This window comes from Anopheles arabiensis, chromosome X, assembly GCF_016920715.1.
Source record: "Anopheles arabiensis isolate DONGOLA chromosome X, AaraD3, whole genome shotgun sequence".
Taxonomy (NCBI): Eukaryota; Metazoa; Arthropoda; class Insecta; order Diptera; family Culicidae; genus Anopheles; species Anopheles arabiensis.
In genome coordinates this window covers 9,241,415-9,261,990 of record NC_053519.1, presented here as the reverse complement: position 1 = coordinate 9,261,990, position 20,576 = coordinate 9,241,415, and the positions used below count along the sequence as shown (strand labels likewise).

The 20,576-nt window shown below is 48.4% G+C and overlaps 1 protein-coding gene across 8 annotated transcripts in view; it reads left to right on the top strand.

Annotated features, from left to right (window-relative positions):
• The window catches only part of LOC120905856 (chaoptin), a 112,094-nt gene extending 95,516 nt beyond the window's left edge, over positions 1–16,578 (top strand). For all 8 annotated transcript variants that reach the window (XM_040317091.1, XM_040317090.1, XM_040317093.1 and 5 more), the window contains 4 exons: positions 506–837; positions 1,054–4,039; positions 8,112–8,401; positions 10,403–16,578. In XM_040317091.1, the coding sequence (XP_040173025.1) occupies positions 506–837; positions 1,054–4,039; positions 8,112–8,401; positions 10,403–11,134 (4,340 nt within the window). In that variant the 3' untranslated portion in view covers positions 11,135–16,578. The remainder of the gene's footprint in view (positions 1–505; positions 838–1,053; positions 4,040–8,111; positions 8,402–10,402) is intronic.
• The last annotated feature ends 3,998 nt before the right edge of the window (positions 16,579–20,576 follow it).

Sequence of the window (20,576 nt, the reverse complement as noted above, 5' to 3'; positions counted from 1 at the left end):
CCCTGGTGTGCGTTTGCACATACCGTCACGTAATAATTTCATTTCGGAGAGAACCTGGCGAGGGCAAGGGAAAGATCTCACACGCTTGGTAACGTAGCAGCTTGGTTGTGTGGTGTAGTGTGCGTGTGTGTGTGTTTTTTATTACTCAATTTCCCGTTCCACTCTCCGTGTCGTACCGCATGCATACCTTGCAGGCGCGCCTACAGCCCCCGTGGTGCGTGTGGTGCTGGTTGCATAGATTCAGGCGTACCGATAAGACCGAAACCCTTCGCCATAATCGCACATAATCGCCAGCTGTGGCAAGGCGGGAAACTGGCTTCCCCCGTTGCCAGCATCTCCCCTCCGCATCATTATCTGAGCCCACTTTTCCCCATCGGGTAGTTTACATCGGAACAGGTTCTTTGGGCCCGAAAAATTTCACTTAATGCAGTACGTTCTTATCATTCCCGTCGGTTTCGTTTCATTACCCGCCACCCCAACCCTCCTCCTTCTCCCCATCATTTAGGCATCTTTCTCGAGTGTCCCGGCATCACGCTGGCGGCTCTCCGCTCGACCCTGCAGGTCATCTCGTCGCCCATCCAGTCGCTATCGGTGTACGACTTTGACCGGTCGGTCAAGACGCTGACGGTGGATCTTTTCCAAGGGGCGGCGTTCTCCACTGCTGGCGGCAGTGGTGGTGGTGTAGGGCTCGGCTTGGACTCGGCGGCCGCCGGTAACATGAGCATCCGGCACCTGCAGTTCTCCCACTCGAGCCTGCAGCAGCTAAAGCCGAACAGTTTGCTGCCACTGCGGTCCCATCTGGAGAGTCTGAGCATTATCAACGGGAAGCTGACGCAGGTAAGTGTGCCGAGGGGCAAAGGTTGTCAAAAATTTGGTGTTTGGAGGAGCAAATTGCATGCCTTTCAGGGGGTGGGGTTAAATTCTAGCAGTTTGTAAGGAATCCGCCTGAAGGTATGCAATCCGCCTTCATTAACTATCATTTTAACATGATTTTAACGTTTCGAACTGATTCTGACGCTTTTATAATACATCATCCACCCCTCCCCCTTCCAGGTGCCCTCGAAAGCGATCGTCGGTCTGAAGAAGCTGATGGTGCTCGATCTGGACGCGAACGAGATCGGCACGCTGGAGGACTACGCCTTCCATGGGCTCCACCTGGTGAAGCTCAACCTGAAAAGCAACCAGATCGAGCGCGTGCCCACGAACGCGCTGGCCGGGCTGGAGGAGTCGCTGGCCGAGCTCGACCTGTCCGAGAACCGGTTGCGCCAGTTCCCGACGCTGGCGCTCCGCCAGCTCGAGCACCTCCGGCTGGTGCGCCTCTCGATGAACGAGATCGCCTCGCTCGAGCCGGACGACAGCTACACCCGGTTCGGGGCGCTCTCCTTCCTCGACCTCAGCCTGAACAACTTCGCCGAGCTGTACGGCGACATCTTCGGCGCCTTTCCCGCGCTGAAGACGCTCTCGCTCTACAACAACTTCATCGAGCAGGTGCACCGGGACGCGTTCGTGTCGCTGCACGAGCTGCAGTCGCTCGACCTCAGCCACAACCGGATCGTCTACCTCGACCCGGACGTGTTCGCGGCGAACCGGCGGCTGCACACGGTCGACCTGAGCCGCAACCACGTGCACTACGTGAGCGGCGTGTTCGCCAACCTGCCCGTGCTGCGCGAGGTCTTCCTCAGCGAGAACAACCTGCTCGAGCTGACGGACGACTGCTTCGCCAACTCGACCGGCGTGAAGGTGCTGTACATGGAGCACAACGCGCTGCAGCGGCTGGACGGCGAGGCGCTCGCCTCGCTCGCTAACCTCGAGCAGCTGTTCCTCAGCCACAATCTGCTGGAAAAGATACCGGTGCGCTTTTTCGAGCCGACGCCCGAGCTGACCTCGCTAGCGCTCGACGGGAACGCGCTGCTCGAGCTGGACGAGCGGCTGTTCCAGCGGCAGGGGAAGCTGCGCGAGCTGCGCCTCAACGGGAACCGGTTGCGGCAGATCCGGGCGGCGCTGTTCGCGCCCGCCGCCGACCTGATGGAGCTGCATCTGCAGAACAACGAGCTGCGGGTGGTGGAGCGCGGCGCGCTCAGCGGCTGCCCGCAGCTGCAGTACGTCAACCTGCAGGACAACGCGCTGGAGGAGCTGGACGCGGTGTTTGCCGGCGGGCCCGGGCCGCACACGCCCGCCCACTCGCCGCTGATGGCGGTGACGACGCACGGGAAGCTGATCAGCACGAAGGGCGAGCCGGCGGTGCTGGACGGCGAGCTGGCGGGCCAGCCGGCCGAGTCGGCGCTGCTCTCGATCCAGCTCAGCGGCAACGCGCTGCGCCATCTGCACGCGCAAGCGTTTCGCGGCCAGACGAGCGTGCAGATGGTGTGGCTGGAGCACAACCAGCTGCGCTCGCTCGACCGCGCCCTGTTCGCCGAGACGGTCCACCTGGAGAAGCTGTACCTGCGCAACAACTCGCTGATCGCGCTCGAGCCTGGGACGTTCGATGCGCTCGGGCGGCTCAAGCTGCTCGATCTGTCGCGCAACCGGCTGAGCGACCTGCAGCCGGAGCTGTTCCGCCGGCTGGCCGAGCTGGAGGAGCTGCTGCTCGCGCACAACCTGCTCGGGGCGCTGCGGGCCAACGTGTTCGGGGCGCTGCACGGCCTCCGCACGCTCGACCTCAGCTACAACAACCTGCAGACGCTCGGCGCGGACGCACTGCAGCCGGGCCTGCCGGTGGCGAGCGTGAACCTGCGCGGCTGCAACCTGACGCGGCTCGAGCCGGGCGCCTTCCGCGGGCTGCTCAATCTGGCCGAGCTGACGCTGGAGGAGAACCGGCTGCCGGCGGGCGAGCTGCGCCATCTCGACGCGAGCCCGGTGCGCACGCTGCGCCTCGCCGCGAACAACTTTACGGCGGTGCGCGAGGGGCTGCTCGATCGGCTCGTCTCGCTGCAGGTGCTGGAGCTGGCGCGCTGCGCCATCGGCGACCTGCCCACCGCCCTGCTCCAGCGCAACGTGAACCTCGTCCGGCTGGATCTGAGCGAGAACGAGCTGCGCGTGCTGCGCCGCGGCTCCTTCGCCGGGCTGCACGTGTTCAAGGAGCTGCGGCTGCACGGCAACCGGCTGGCGGACTTCCCGCACCTCGCCCTGCTGAACGTGTCCACGCTCGAGGTGCTGACGCTGGCCCGCAACCAGCTGACGGCGATCGATTTCTACAAGCTGAGCGGGCTGCCGAACCTGCGCACGCTCGACCTGCACGCGAACAGCATCACGACGCTGGGCGGGTTCACCGCCGACACGCTGCCCCATCTCGACACGCTCGATCTGAGCGGCAACCTGCTGCTGGCGCTGCCGGAGAACTTCTTCAAGCACTCGGTCAGCCTGCAGCGCGTCGACCTGTCGGCGAACCGGTTCGGGCGCATCCCCAACCTGGCCCTCTCGGAGGCGTCGCTGGCCCGGCTGGCCTGGCTCAACCTTACCGGCAACCCGCTGCAGCGCATCTCGGCCGACGCCGACCAGCAGCGCTTCCCGCATCTGCGCGAGCTCGTCATCAGCCGCACCAACCTGTCGATCGTCACTAGCAAAGACTTCGAGCTGTACCCGGCGGTGCAGCGGCTGCACCTGGCGCACAATCGCATCAACCGCATCTCGCCGGGCGCGTTCGTCGCCCTCGCCAGCCTGCAGCTGCTCGATCTGAGCGTGAACGAGCTGGAGCTGCTGCCGAAGGAGCGGCTGCAGGGGCTGCGGCTGCTCGAGACGCTCAACCTGTCCACCAACAGCATCCGCGAGCTGGACGAGTTTGCGCAGGACCTGCAGAAGCTGCGCGTGCTCGACGCGTCCGCCAACCAGCTCGAGCGCATCCACAAGAACGCGCTGCGCCATCTGGGGGCGCTGCAGGAGCTGTACCTGAACGGCAACCGGCTGATCACGGTGGCGTCAGACGCGTTCCGGACGCTGCGCGCCCTGACCCGGCTCGATCTGCGGAAGAACTACTTCGAGTACGTGCCGCTGCGGGCGCTCAAGCCGCTCGAAACTCATCTGCAGCAGCTGCGGCTGGAAGGTAAGGGTTGAACTGTTACACGGTTGTGTTAACCTTTTCACTTGCAACGCTTCAAAGGCATTGTTAATGGTCTAGCTTTTGTACTGTGCCTTCGTACAGGAGCTTCAATGAGGCTTTTGTGAAGACCACAGTAGACTGACGGAACGACGTGAGCAATCACTCAAAATTCCTTCTGTGGGGCATTCCAATAGAGTTGCTGAAACCAATTGGAATCCTGCAAAACTGATGAGTATGGGCTTAAACGGCCCAAATAAACAACCTTTATAACGAGTTTTTAATGGAATCATTTTTTTCTTTTTGGGCCGGTCCTGGCTGTGTTAGATTTGACTTTATTTGGCAAATATCACGCCTGGCCTTGTTGTTACGGATGACAGCATCAGGATCATTTGTCAACAAATAATTTGAAAATTGCTATTTAGCTAATTAGCTAATAAGAAAATGGATACGGTACAACAGAAAACCGTAAAAGCATTTCTATTATTGGAAAGTTTTACGATATAAGTATTTTTTTGACATGGAGCTTGACAGTTGACAGTAGAAATTAGTTAAGCCTGAAACAAATGTAAACAGACGCTGATTTGACACAATTTTGATCAGGTTTGCTTATGCATGATTGAACTATGTAGGCTGAAGCTAAAAACCTTTACAGGGTTTTCCAAGTCACTTTCAAATGTAAACATTGTTATCCACCTGCTTGCAAAAAGTTATTCTACATCGATTGGACATTTCATTTCCATCATAATACTTTTTAATTTATTCAGCATGATTTTCAACACTTCAACGGGCTGCTTCCATCGTTTTTTACCGAACAATATGGCATTGCTTCTTGCCCGTGGTTTGATTTGATAATTGAAAATGTTTTACAGGGTTTTCCAAGCCACTTTCGAATGTGCACATTATCATTCACCGCATCCAAGATGTTTTTCAACAACTGTCAAATGGTGTATTCATTTCAAAATGATGTTTCAGTTTCAACACATGATTTTCATCAAATAACAAAGAACTGTCAAACTCGATCCAGCTTGAGAAGAGTTGAAAATCATACTGAAGAAATTAAAAATTATTATGATGGAAATGAAAGGTCAGATCGATGTGGAATAACTCTTTGCACGCGGTGAATGACAATTATTATGAAAATTATTATAAAAGTTATCATGATGGAAATGAAATTTATTTATTTAATTATTTATTTATATTTTTCCCTTAAAAAATAACATATTGATGTTGATAAACATATTTCACAATTATTGTCAATTATTATGAATGACAATTATTATGAAAATGATTATAAAAGTTATTACGATGGAAATGAAATTTATTTATTTATTTATATTTATATTTATTTCTTTTATATAATAATAGATTGATATGGAGTAACATGTTGCACACGGTGAATAACAATGATTACGCTCGAAATTGACTTGGAAAGCCTTGTAAAAGTATTAAAGGGTTTCCCAAATCTGTTTTGAATGTGCATCATCTGCAAGATGTTTTTCAACAGGTCAAATGGTGCATCATAATAAAATGTCAAATATTACACACGATTTTCAACACACCACAAAGAACGGTCAAACTTAATCTAGTATGAGACGTGCTGAAAATCATATGGAAGAACTGCAACATTATTGTGATGCAAATAGAACATTTTACAGCTGTTGAAAAACATCTCGCAATCGATGGAACATGTTTCAATTTATTGTTGTAAATCGACTCGGAAAATTCTGCAAAATCCATTTAAAATAGGCAGAAGATAACAGAAAGGATGTAAAATGCATCTTTGGTCCACTGCAAATGATGGGAAATCCAATATTGAGGAACGTAACTCTCGAACGGGTACAACCTTGACGATAAATACTGTGTTACTGAGAGGCTGAATTTTCAGCTTTTCTGGCTTTAAAATATAAATGGAGCCAATTATCAAACCAATTCAAACAAACTTTTACAGCGCCTAGCATAACTATATGGGCAGTTGTTTTTCTCGATTGGCATAAAATCTGGAAGAAATAGATTAAAACAATAAATGTATTACTAGAGTAAATTGCTATTAAAAAAAGAACTTACAGGTAAAAATATAAAACGTGTAAAACCAAATGAACCATATCAAAATGTATGAAAAGACTTTTGGAAATCAGTTATTTTTTTCTGCAATAATCATTTATCTTATTTTCAATTCTAGTATTTTAGATAATTTTTAATGTCACTGTCGGAAAAAACACATTTTCGAAGTGTATTTGTAGAAATGAAACGAACTTATTTTTTTCTAATGTTAAGTCATTTAATAATGGATTTAAAAATTTAAAAAAAAATACACTGAGATGTTAAATAGTATTTCGCGAACTTGTAATTTTTATCTATTTCTTACGGATGTTTGGAAAACTGAAAAAAAAAAAACATCTGCCCATACAGTTACGGTAGGCAGTGTATTAAATGTGAAAAAATAAAATAAAAATAAACCACACCCACTGGATGTCAACGCAGTATGCAGTACGTTGAGCGATGAAATGCATCGATGGATGAAACCTTACAATTGCAGTATCAAAGAATCTCTATCTCCCTTTCCCCCCGAGCCACGTTTGATTACACATAACCTAGCTAGCCGAGGGACTTTACTCTGATGGAACAGTTCCTTAGCGCCCATCATGCAGCGTGCAACCAAACCAGTAACTAAAGATCAGATTAAAACCACTGAAAACGGATGCCTAGCTCCTTTGGATACAGTGGTGTGTCGGTGTGTGTGTGTGTGTGTGTTAGTGTACGTCACAACCACTTGCCAACGGCACAGCACGCCCGGAACGCCGACCCAGCGTGACCTGTCAAACCGATTGCAAACCGTATCGAGCAGCCCCCACTGATCGAGAATCATCTTCCTGGTGGGGGAAGGGAAAATGCAGAGCGGGGGGGGGGAAGGGAAAACTTTCTCCTTTTGGCTGATGCACTCCAGGCCGTGACTCTCCGACGCAGCAACCACTTGCCATCGTCGGATGCTTAGTAAATCGATTCGTCTCGATTTGCCCCAGCAAGCCTCCTCTCCTCCCATCTCCCCGACCGCACTTAAGCAGGTGTGTGTGTGTGTGTGTGTGTGTGTGTGTGACGCAACAAGTCAATGGACAATCGGGCCAAGGCCTCCCCTCCTAGAAGGAGGGCGTTGGTGTAGCTGCAAAAGGAAAAGCAAAAGTTTTGCTCTTTTTCCGTACCCTTTCCCACAACGCGCACACACACACATACACACTTAGATTGATTTTCTTCTTCCCAGAACAGGAAGAAGAAGCATCTTCAGTCGGTAAGTCCCCCCACACCTTCCCCTTTCACCCATCTGGTCATTGGACCTGTTGTTGTGCCACTGTGGGAAAAACCACAACAAAAGCTTGTCGAAATAGTTTTCTCCGCCCGCTGGTGATGGTGTTCGGTCTTCGATTTGCTTTCGGCCTTGTTTAAACGCACTCCATCTTTCCCCGTAACCTCCCCCCCCCCCAACCTAATGGCACTGCTTGCAGAAATCGGCAGCGATCGGAGCGAGGCAAAATAAATGAATTGATGGTTTATCATAAATATTTATCGTCCACTTCACCCACCGCTGCCCGCTTGGCTGCCCAAGGGGGTGGGGCGGGGGCGCAAAGTTTGATTGCGAGTGTTCGCACCACGCACACACACAAGAACAGGAACCGGGCTGCCCAGCTGACGCTAATGCTGTTGGACATTTTGATTTTTCGATTTCTGCTAACGATTACGATTATGAGCCGTTCATTAGTTTCGGGGCGCGGAGCCGGGGCACGGTGGTGCAATCAACCCCCAAGACGCTTCGGCTTCGGAAAAGTTGGCGAAAGTTTGTACCAACCCTCCGGCACCCCCAATGCCACCGACTTGGGTGACACTTTTACTGCCGATCGGCAAGCTGCTGCTGCCCGCCCGTTCACTGGAAACATTCGCGCAGCCATTCTTTCGGGTTTTAGTTTTTACCCCACACCGCTTAATGGAAGCATCCTTTCGGAAAGGTCCCTCCGTAATCATCGTCTCTTCTCACTCACTCTCTTTTTCTTTGTGCATGTGTGTGTGTGTGTGTGTATGTTTGCAGATAATCCGCTCGTCTGCTCGTGCGACACGCAGGAGCTGTGGGAGTGGCTGAGCGACCACCGGAAGTGGGCCCGCGGTTACGACAACGTGCGGTGCGAGCAGCCGGCCGAGGTGCAGGGCAAGCTGCTGCTGACGATGGAACCGCAGGAGTTTTGCGACGTGCCGCTCATCCTGAAGATCGCCATCCAGGACATCCAGCCGTACTCGGTGCTGGTGTCGTGGCAGAGCCGGGAGCACTCCGGGCTGCACGGGTACCACATCATCTACCACTCGCTGGACACGGTCGAGGACGTAAGTAGCAGGGAAGGGGTGAGGGTATGAGAAAGAGTTTGCTTTGATTTTGCTCAAGTGCCGAGCGAGCAAAGTTTGGCGGAAGAAGTCGGTAGAGTAGTTCCGTAGCAGCGCTTCAAGCGCACTTGATGTGTCCCGCGTGCCTGGACTGCTTATGGTGCTCAATTTGAGGCAGTTTTCGAGCGGAGCGGGTTGGATTGTAGGGAATAATTATCATCGCCGTAGGTTAAGTGGAAAGTTCAAATTGAAAAACATTAGCCTTATTTTTTTTTTAGTTGTTTTCCTTTCGTTTTGTGCCCTGCGTGGTTGAGAATTCGTAATCGCTCTCGTTTCGAAATTTGAGTTTGAAAAGTAAAGCGCGCCTTTGCGTTATGCAACTGGCGTTGGCCTGTTGGGCTTAATGTACCTGCAAACGGGGTGCTGCCAAAAAGGCTAGCGTCAAAATTCACTAGATTGCATCTGTGTTTATAGTCCCTTACTCATTACTTCTACAAACAAATAAATGTTTTACGTGTCTTTTTGCCATAATAAAACACACTTACTCCTGAAGTTATGCAATCGAAGTTAATAAAGTTGCGAATAGAATTCGAACTGAATGGGACATTAGAGTCAGTGCTGCAACATGTCATGAGTATCACGAGATTTTCACCAACGAACACAATGAACATATCCCTGGTAGATTGATGCTCATTGCTGATACTCAATAAAAGAGCGTCATGACATGCTGAACACGACATGTGAATTCTTGAGTCCAATGCGATACTCTCACTGACAAGCTTAGCTTAATGCCGGCGCAAGCATAATCATGACTTTTTCTGGCTGTGAACAGTTTCATCAACACTCAGGACTGAAACGAAGCTCAAGACAGCTCACGCACACAACTGAGATGATCAGTGACGGGACTCAAACAGTTAGAGGACCAATCACATGCTTGGTGACATTTTGTTTAGCACCCAACTCTTGGTCACTCACTTAGTCACGACATTTTCTACCGGTGATAATCACGACATTTTTGGAATTTACTTGGTGTGTGGTCCCAGGCAACAAAATGAGCATGCTTTCTCCCTCTGTCGGCGTTGATGGACTGTTGGGTCAAACAGAGCGAGAAACCATGCTAATTTTGTTTCTTGGAATCACTCGCACGCACCGCATATCTTCCATGCCCATAGCGATAATCACCGACAGAAAATGTCACGACCAAGTGACTGAGTTGGTATCACAAAATGTCATCAAGCATGTGATGGTCGCAACAACTGTTTGAGTCTCACCTCTGTTCATCACAGAGCTCGTGACGCTGACATGATTTTGTTTCAGCCGGAATTTGTCATGACTATGTCAGTGACATTTTGTAAAACTGATCACAGCAAAAAAAAAAGTCATGACATAGTGACTGACGATGGTCGCAAACATGTCATGAGCATGTGTTAGTCACACCAACCGTTCTGAGTATCACCTCTGATTATCACAATTGAGTACGTGACGTTGAGATGGATTTGGTTTCAGTCAGATTTTTTTTATGACATTGATAGTGACATTTTGCAGCACTGATTAGAGTTGCCATAACAAATTAAACGCCTACTTGCAGGCCATTCCACATGCTGTACCTTAAACAAACGAACAAGTAGGTTATTATACTAGCTCGTTTTTGTTCCCTTCAAAATCGCCAGCCAATAAAATAGAATACCTCTGACAAGCACTTTAAATTTTACACTAATTATATGCATTTTGTGCAACGTAATTGTATGTGAAAATATGATTATGAAAATCGTTTGGAAATATTCATTAGAAATAAATTTTCACAACAGCTTGTATGGATTAGTTTTTTAAAAGAAATTGTTATTAGAAGCTGCCATAAAAATCAAACGGTTTATGGTATCTTTTTTTTATTAATTTAACCCTTTTTAATGTCCTAAAATAATCAGCCGTGAAGGGCAAATCAAATTGAATAAAAATAAATTAAGCAAATAAGCAACCATCCCGTGCCTTTATCCTCTCCCACAGATACGCGGTAAGACGATGAACCGGTCCTCCAACTCGGCCAAGCTGAACCGGCTGTCGTCCAACACGCGCTACCTGATCTGCGTGCTCGGGCTCGGCAGCTGGCTGACGTACCACAGCGACATCAACAGCCTGCTGAACCAGTCGAACCAGCTGCAGAACCAGATCCTGAACAGTGGCTCGGCGGTGCACAGTGGGTACGCGGCGGGCGACCTGGACGCGTCCCTCTCGAACACGCTGCTGTCGCTGATGATGGACACGCCCACGTCGCGCTGTACCGAGGTGCGCACGCTCGACGCGATCGGGCCGAACCCGCTGGCCGAGGCGGACGGCATGTCCGGGCGCAGCATCATCCACTCGATACTGACGCGCCGGCTCGGGCTGATCGTGGGCTGCTGCCTCGGCATCGTCGTGTTCATCGTGCTCGTCTCCGTGCTCGGCTGGCTGAAGATCAAGAAGCAGCGGCTGGAGGCGGCCAAGCGCCAGCAGCAGCCGCACCAGCCCGAGTTCATCTCCTACCGGCACTTTTCCATCCCGAACGACGAGCACGGCCGGGACGGCGTGGCCGGCGCGATGAGCGCCGTCGTGGGCGGTGGCGGTGGTGGCGGCGGTGGTGGGGTCGCCCTGCTCGATGGGCATCCGTCGTTCATCTCCGGCGCGGTGCTCGGCACCACCACGACCATGAACGGGGGCGGACCGGACGAGCACAAGAAGCTGTTCCTGACCGACAGTTGAAACGGGCCGGGCACGGTACGGCTGCCCGCCAACGCTTCCCTCGCAACGCTCGATCTGGTCAATTACGGCTGAAGCGGTAGGTTGCAGGTGGACCCAAGGACGGTGCGAGGGGGGGAGGGGGCTGGAGCTCCCCCTCTCTTTTTTCTACACCCCAAAAAACCAAGCGGCAAATCACTCACAGCCCGCAAAGCAGAAACGAAGCGCGCGTGGAAGCGGGCAAAACAAAAAAAAAAACAAACGAACTAGTAATAATCAAACAGCATAGCTAATGTTACTTGTGGATAAGCGTTGCCGAGCGAGTGCATGGATGGAAAAGGAGTTGGCGTAGGATATGCAAACAAAAATTAGTACTCGTGAGCAGTATCAAAAGCTCCCAGGGCAAGTGGAACGATTTTAACGGGCAGAGCATACAAGTGTGAGACTGGATTTGGCGCACTCCGGCGCCTTCATATTTCAGCGCCAATCTGCAACCGGCGTAAATTCATACCAAAACGATTAGGCTAAATGGAAGAAACACTCTTAAAAGAGAGCGCAAGCGAAGGAGAGGATGGCGGGTTATATAATTTTACATTTTATCTTGTTCGTTTTAAATATCAAACTAGATTTATTTATTATGTTTCTCTACTCAGAACAAACAAGAAATTTCAATGGGTATGCCAAAAGATTGAATAATCGGCCTTATACAGCTTCCTTTAACGCTGCGTGGCGGGCGTTTTGCATACATTTAGGCTAACGGTAACGAAATTATAGCGAAGCGTGCGATCCTTTCCAAGCGCCTGCAGCTATGCAATCGAGAGTGCGGTATTGGATTTTAATAGACGAGTTTCCTTTTTGTTTTTGCCCAGCCCAACTCGGCTCAATTATTGGCTGATGGCCTGTTTACTCTGTTGCATCACACACGCACACAGCAGCAAACACAGATGTTTGATTTCAATCACCACGATTGTAGTGCTGCTGGAAGCAAAAAAATAGCAAAAAAATATATATATATAAACATGAAAGCAGCGTGTTGACCAAAAACCCATTTCACCCCATCACACTAACGGAAAAAAGTGGCAAAACAAAAATAAAAATGAGGAGGTAAAATGGCAAAAACGAAAGAAAAACCCGTAAAAGCCAATACAGAGATATTGTAAATATTTTGTAGAGACAAGATTATTGAGCTTTACCGTGTTGTGCATGAAACTGCAAAAAAATACCATACCAGTTGGGTAGGTTCGATTGAGCGAGGCTGAAATCGTTCGGTTTTTCTTTATAAATACTCACATAGGCAAATTATGACTTGTTCAACCTCGGGACAAGGAAAGGGAAAACACAGAAGGAAAAAGGGTAGACAAAAACACATTCAAGAATGGAGGAACGGCTTCTGCTAGGAATGTGAAGTGTCAGAAACAGCGGTGAAAGGAGACAATTTTATTTGCTTTTCGTTTCGGCTCGCTGGTTGCCTTTAACTTGACTTTACGACAGTTGTGTCCCGCAGTGCAAGGGACACAAGAAAAAAAAACCCACGCCACGGTGAGTAAAGTTGCTCACCCCTTTCGTCGGGATCATCCTTTTCGTACAGCCGTGCACGCTTCGGTCGAACCGATTGAAACTGGCTGATTGACAAAAAAGGATTAACGATAGGAAACGGCAAAAGATTAAGCAAATGGAACATCGTGGAAGGGGGTTCTATTATCCGGCAGTGCTGCACTTGGTGGCACTTCAGTGACGCCCGGCTTTTGTGCGGTGGTAACCGAAGTGGTTGAAATGTTTTTCACCTGAAAGCAATCCTGCCAGGCAGTTTCAATTATTTCGCCTTTTTTTTGTCGTTCATTTGTATTGGCGTTTTCCGTGTTATGTTTTTATTATTCCATCTGTGTTGGAGCTTTACAGGGTTTTCCAGGAGTTCTCATAGTTGTAGGACACTTCCTTGACTCTTTCCTATGTGAAGAGAACTTCATATGATGGAAATTGGACTCTATGGCATCCTATTTGGACAGACAGATTGGACCTATTGGATTCTATAACACAGAGTCCAATTCCCATTACATTAAGTCATTTCATTTCACATTAGAAGGAGTCAATATAGTGTCCCATAGCTATGAGAACTGCTGGAAAACCCTGCATCTGCTTGGCGGAACACATACACACTAGGTTATGCGAGCGTTCGTTCCGTGTGTTTGTGTGACGAGTAAATGCAAGATAATGCGCTCTCTCCCCCTTCCAAGAGCGGTTTGTGGCCGTGGGTGGATTGTGTCTTCCCGGTTTGCCAAGCACTGGTTAGTTCAGTTTTTTTTAGGGTCTAGAGTGCGGCACGAAGCAACAAATATGAACCACTCTAGGCGAGCTGATTGCAAATGGAGGCGCATCAGTTTCGTGTCTAAATTTTTTTTCTAGCTGCCTCGGGGAGTTTGCGGTTCATTTATGTTTTTATGCTGAATTCCGCGAGCGCTGTACAAGATGCTGCGGGTGTAGTTGGTCCGTGTTTTTTGTTTATACCATAGTAATTTGATATTTATTTATTTCTGTTTATCTTTCATACGGAAGCCATCGTCAAGAGCGTTGTTTTTTGATTGTTTTTGTTCTGATTTTCTCTCAACTCAATCGTTTGCAACAATTTTCACATACCAGCAAGGCTTTTTTCTCTCTCCATTTTCTATCAACATCCACAATTGATTGTTATCGAAAGTGTGTACGTGTGTTTTTTTTTTAGTGTGGAATCAGCACTGGAAGGAAGGATCATTAATGATTCTAACAAAACAATCCACAACGCTTTCGTGCAAAGCAGAATCGTTTGCAGCAGCGCACGGTGTGTTTGTGACGTAGCTATGTATGCTTTTTATTTGATTGTAAGCACAGTTATTCGTTTTTTTGTTCGCTCCCTGTTTTTGGTGGCTGATGCTTTCCCGTGAAAGCTCATTGTCAGTAGAGCTTAGAACAAATGAGCGCGTGAGTTTTCATTTCCAGGCTTTATTCTTTATAAGGACGGTTATAAAAAAAAAACAAAACAAATGAAAACTGTTTGCTTTTTCGCACCAAAGCGTAAGCGTAAGGGTGAAGTGAAATGGAAAGAATGATCCTAATTGAAACATTATTTTATGGCCCCAGCTTCCCTTATTGCGTATTTTACGTTCGCGCCTAAATGTAGGCAGTACTGTGCTTTATTTTAAACAGCTACTGCAAGCCGCACCCTTTCTTCAAAGGCAACCGTGCGCGAATTTTATTTTCATTTTGTAATTAAGAATATATAACAAAGTGTTCATGTTAATTTATATTATGTAAGGTTTTTTTGTACTCCATTTAAAACACTCAATTACTGCACGCATGCAATCGTTATAATGTTGATTTAAGATAGCGTGCACGCTAGATAATGTTGCTAATTGGGAAAATCATTAGATTGTAAGCGAAAGAAATTTTGGTGCTAGCTAGTTGGTGGACGGATTGGTTGTAGTTTTGTTTTGTGTTTTTCTCTCTCTCTCTTTTGGATATGCTTAAATAAGTGAGGAAAAAACAGGGCATTATGATAGAGTTGTTTCACTAGATATATAATTACTTGCAAGTGAAGGACCGCTGTAATGTCATTCAAAAATGCATCGCCAGGCAGCAAGAAAATGGAGGCGCAACGAAAGGCGAAGGTTTGGTGAATTTTTGAAACGAACATAAAATCGCCACACAGTCGAGCGAACGCGTTTGTTTGCTTAATTGCTTCATTTGATTGTTTGTTAAATTTTCTTCGTCGGCAGTTGACAGTTGTTAGCCTTACCTTGGTGCATTGGTTTTCGAGAGCGATGAAAAGAAAGCGTGAACGTGAAACAGGTAAACAAAAACAAAAATATAAAATGAAAAACAATTACACAACTCCCAAGCGCGAGGAATCACAACTGTATAGCACTAAAGCACGTGATAGCCTCGCAAGATTGAACGTGTTTAGCGCCCGTTGCCAGTGAAATGTTACTTCCCCATTCACATTAGTGTCAGTGAAGCCGGAGTGGCCAGTTAAGAAAGGGAATGAAACAGGAACATAAAATGACGCGTGATGCGTAAAAGTGTAAAAGCTGTATCTTTGCAAACAAAGAAACAACACGAGCAAAACTCAAACAAAACCAGTTCATCGATAAATCAAAACAAATCAAAACGCTACCCCAAAACAAAGCACTTCAAAAGTTGTAAATATGAGCAAACAAACGAATTGGAAGCGGAGCGCTTAAAACTATGCTAGACACAACAACAAAAAGAATATGGGACGGTCGTTTTATTTATGTTGAAAAATGGTAGCCCGTGAAGAACGGTCCGATGCTGCAACAGCAGTGTAGCTGCACAGGTACGTGTGAGTTTACGAGCAAAGGTGTCACACGGAGTAGGTCGGAGATGATGTTTCGATGTTTTTAACATGTCTGATCTGAAAGCAGAAAACAAATCAAACTAACAAGAATCCTAATGGTACACCTATTAGACACCAGGGACACTTCTGCACGTTGGCGGGGGAGCATGTTTGCGGAACACGAGCGCGAACTGCATTGTGAACCGCGAAGCGAGCAAATCAGCAACTAAAACACCGCTACACAGTGGTAGGAGCGTATTGTTGAGTAGATTTGAATCGGAAGGAAGCTTCCAGTCGACACAGCAGCTTGAGTAGGGCAACAATGATACTGAAATGAGAAGAAAAACAAAAACTAAAATTTAGAAAATCCATTCCATCCCAGCATCCCAAACGAGATAGAAAAAAAAACGAGCAAAGAAATGAGGAAGATGAGAGTGAGAGCAGAATCTAACGAAAGGAGAAGTATGGAATGAGAATGAAAAAAAACAACAATTGAAGTTAAAAGAGAAAATAGAACGAGAAAGAAAGAAATAGAAAGAAAGAGAGAAAGAGAGAAAGGGAGAGAGAGAGATAAATGAAGAAAGAGAACGAAAGAGCAGAAAGAAAAATCGATAATTCATCGGAACATTAAAAACAAGTTAGCAAATAAAATTGTATTTATTCAAACTTTGTGTTTTAACTGAGTCAGGTTATCAGCTGGGCAAGGGAATGGCGTTGGTGAGCCCCACTTTTTTCTGTGCGAGCATGTGTGTTGGTGTGTTTGGAAAGATGTATGAAAGGGGCAGGTTGTAACCGGAAAGAAAAAAAAAGATTAAAAATCAATGGCAGTACCACTACTGCCCAGCAAAACAACGACAAAAGCGTGTGAAAAGCGACACTATGTGTATATGTGTGTGTGTGTGTGAGGTTGTTTGAATGTTTGGGAGAGTGTGCTCGTGAGTGTGTATCATCGTGACGTGCGTAGAGGTAGGCCGGTGAGCAATTAACGAAAGTATTAAGAATTTAAAACTCGATCGTAAGTAGTCAGTGACGTTGAAGAAAGTAACCCAACAGAGTAACCGAAATGGGCAGAGATCTGAGAGCAGGTGAAACCGAAGATGATCCTAAAATACAATAAAAATTGATAAACCCGGAAAGTTAACACAGGCCAGTAGCAAACGATTTTAGCATCCGAAAATGGGTTGTGCAGTTCTAACGCGCCTAAATGTATGCATTCCGTGTAGCAAAGCTCCGCCCAAAAGCATGCTGGAGGGAATGTTTTGTTTTATGTATTTCTCTAATTTCAGACTGCCCACTCTACACGACTACTTTAACAGCTTTTACTAACTTAAGATGTGGAAGGCGCAAGCCGTAAAAGCATTTCCCGTAGCGTAACTAGGCCCGTCGGTACACCCATTCCCCCGGGGGGTCCACAATCAAGCGGCGCGTTGAGCCGTATGAAAATCAAACACTTCCAGGCAGATGCTAGCCCTCTGCTTGACACTTCCCTAGACAGTCCTTCGCCCCCCCACGTTGGCGGGATGATTTCGGTGAATTTTAATTAAAAAGCAATGTTTCACCATTTTCTTCCGACGTGCCCGGACGCTCAGTTGGCAGGCATTGCGCACGGCCGGACCACAATGTAACCTTTCACCCGCAGTGGAAGGGGACGCTTATTGCTTCCCTCTTTCTACTTGCTGCTGTAAGCTGCTAGACATGGAAAAATAACAATGTGAAGAGAAAAAGGCAAAAACCAAAAACAACAACACTACACTGCCTTGTGGAAAACGGTGGCGAGGCGCACACGGGACTAAGCGACGAACCGGAACCAGACGATGATGAATGAAGCCGTTGGTAAGCTTTTAATTGATTCGTTTCAAAAACAACATGGCACTGGTGCTGACATAAAAAAGCACTGGGTTGAGAGAGCGAGAGAGCGAGAGAGCGAGAGAGAGAGAGAGAGAGAGAGAAAGAGAGAGAAAGAGAGAGAGACTGGGCGCAAGAAGCAGACGAAGCTTAAGTGTAATTGGTCGGTGAGATGGGGTGAAGGGTGGTGGTTGGTTTTTGCTTGGTAGTACGATAGTATGATGAAGGTCTTGTAATCACACCAAGACGCTCGCTGAAGAGGGCAAACGGATTTCACTTGCACGCCTCTTGCGGACGTTTGTTGTTTTTTTTTTCTTTTTTCTACTCGCTTCCAGTTTGCTGAAGGTGGATGAATGCAAATTGAGAATGGCTGGTTTGCACGCAGCAGTACGAAGAAGTGAACGCCAAAAAAGTAATGGATTAATTTTGTAAAATAAATGCGCGCCTGCATGTATGCAATGTGTCTTACTTAGGCAGCTTTTTAAGTTAGGCAATAAGATTTTGCTAATAAAAACATATTTTTAACTGCACGCTTGAGCGAAGCACTTTGCAGCTGGATTGCCACAGTCAGGGCAGTGGAAAAATCCCCCCCCCTCCCCCCCGGCCTAACGGTAGAAGGCAGAAGTCGAGCATGGAATACTTTCGCGCGCACCAAGGCGAATGACTCATCGTCCTCTCTCTCTCTCTCTCTCTCTCTCTCTCTCTCTCTCTTGCTGATTCGATGGTCCACAGGTGGTGCTGATCGTAGCATAACGCTGCACAGGTAAGCGAAAGCAATGAAAGAAAGCCAAAGCACACACAAACACAGTGCTCACAAAGAAAAAGCGAAAAGCGGTTTCTTAGATAACAATGAAAGAAAGCCACGGTGGGCAGAGTTGCACCAAAGCGGAGGTGGAGGGGGGAGGGGGGAAAGGCACGAACTACAACGAGCACGATACAGCAGTGCCGCGATGCACACCGTGCCCCAACCAAACCGAAACGCATCATTATCAGTTGCTGCCACTTTAGCGCAAAAACCACACCACAACGCTACCAACGCTGGTGCCTGCGCGGGCAGCACGCGGAAGCACAAAATTAACTACCCGGGAGCGCGTATCGGGTAGTGCAGGGGGGGTGGGGGGGAGGCGGTGAGGGTGTGGTGTGGGTCTGGAAACAAGAAAACAGACCCAACCAACTACCGGTCCGGATGCTTGTTATCTGCGCTTCGCCAGACGACTAGTGCCGCTGAGTGCTGAGACGGCGCCCGAAAGTTAGGCTGTGTGCGCTACACGTTTGCCGTTGCAAAAGTTTTCCACTGGGAGCAGGGCGGGGGGGGGGGAGGATTGCGGGAGGGGGGAAAGATTCAATTTGATGCCGTAACGTATGAGGCCTGTCAGTGCTGGGCCGCTCGCTTGTCTCGCTCTATCGTTCGTTTCCTTCTGAATGCTTCGGTGAAATAAATTAATGAGATAGAACGCTTACAGTGAAGAAAAGAGGGCTGTTTTTCTTTCGTTTTTTTTCTATTTCTATAAAGTTAGCTCACTAGTAGAGTGCCATTTGCAATGGATTGCAGATTGCGGGTGTTTTGTGTGGAAAATTATATACACTCTGAAAAATAGTTTAAATATTTGCAAATAAATTGTCGGCTAATGACGAAAAGTTTAGCAACGACGCTAAAGCTATTTTTTGCGGAGCGCCTAGTGAGTATGCAAATTGGTGTTACTTCCAAAATTCTTTTTAAATAGCATCGAACCTTTTAAAAATCCCCTTGTAAAGCTTTGGAGATCCTTGCAACTACTAATTAAAGCAGCATTTCCACTTGTGGTGACAATTTAAAATTTGCTATTTTTCCTTGCGGTTATATCGCTTTCCCACAGCAACGAACGATTAAAAAAAAAACAAGCATTGTCATTGCATTGCTTTGCGCTCAATTAGGTTCGCAGATTGTTCGGCGATTGAACCACCGCGAATGCTTGACGCATCAAAGGCAAACCAAATCCACGCGCTCAATGTTAGCACCTGGGGATGAGCGAGGATGACGCAAACCCGCAAAGTGGGCTAGCTAGCGTAAGCGGCCCGAAATCTTAACGCTAGATTAACGCTGTGCAATGTGTATGAGTGTCTGTGTGTGTGTGCACTTTTCCCGAAAAACGACTGCTTGTCTGGTTTCCTGGTTTGCGGCTCCGGACGGAACAAGGCGCGCGCGCGCTGGTGGGCTTGGTTGGTTAAATAATGCTTTCCCGGTGCCGAATGGGGGTGCCCAGTGTGCAGGGCGAGAAGAGTGCACCGTTGCTCAATTTGCTCCGTATAAACGCAAGCCACGCAAACGCTGACACACGCTCTGTCTGTCTGTCTGGCTGACTCGCTCCCCTTCCCGCTGGCTCGCTGGCAAGTGGTTTCGGACCGTTTTTACCAATCCGCGGAAAGCGCGTCCACAGCGGTGTGCTTCTGCATCGGTATCCTGGTCACGGCACCGATCCGTGCATGTGCCGTTCTTGTGTTGTTTAACGTATTTTTTTTTTACGCTGTCGCTTTGGCATTCGCTTTCGGTTCGGTGGGGAAATTAAGTCGTATAATGTTTTCCTACCGGCGGTTGCAGCTGCCGGCGGGGCTGGGTGGTGCTGTGGTGGGAAAAGCCGGGAGCCGGGCTTCCACTCTTTCCCGGCCAACTCTCTTGAGCATCGAAAAACGCCATCCACGCCGTGATGCCGTGAGCGGACCGAAAGCACTCCTGACCGCGTAGATCCTGTGCTGCTGCTTCCCCCTTCCACCTTCCCACCTAATCACCCTCACACGGTGGCCCTCTTTTCGGCACTGTGAAACGGAGCGCTGGAATCTCATTAGCGGGCGGGTCGGGGTATAGTACTCGAACCCCGGGGACCGGCATGACCCTTGCCCCGACGCCCCGCCCGACGTGTGTTTCGCGTGTGTCATTTTACTGGCCGCATCAGCCCCGGGAGGTGGGGGAGGTGTAGGAACCAGTTCGCCTCTTCGCTATTATGATGTCCCTTTAGCAAATTCAGCCTCGCGAGTAAGCCGTTGAGCGTACAGTGTGCGCGCCCTTCAACACCCACACATACACACACACACACACATACCCTCCCAAGTTTCCTCCTCCTTCACTCGCCGCGCACATTAAGAGCAGTTGGAAAGCCAAACATCGGTAGCGAGCCAACACGGCGACCCTCCCCGCCGTAAGGGAAAGCAAAAAGAAGAACCTGCGCCCCGCCAAAAAAAAAAGGGAAAATAAAACAATACCGAAGCGCGGTCCAACCGCGTTTGGTGGCAGGAGGCAGTGCCCGGGGCATGTAAAAC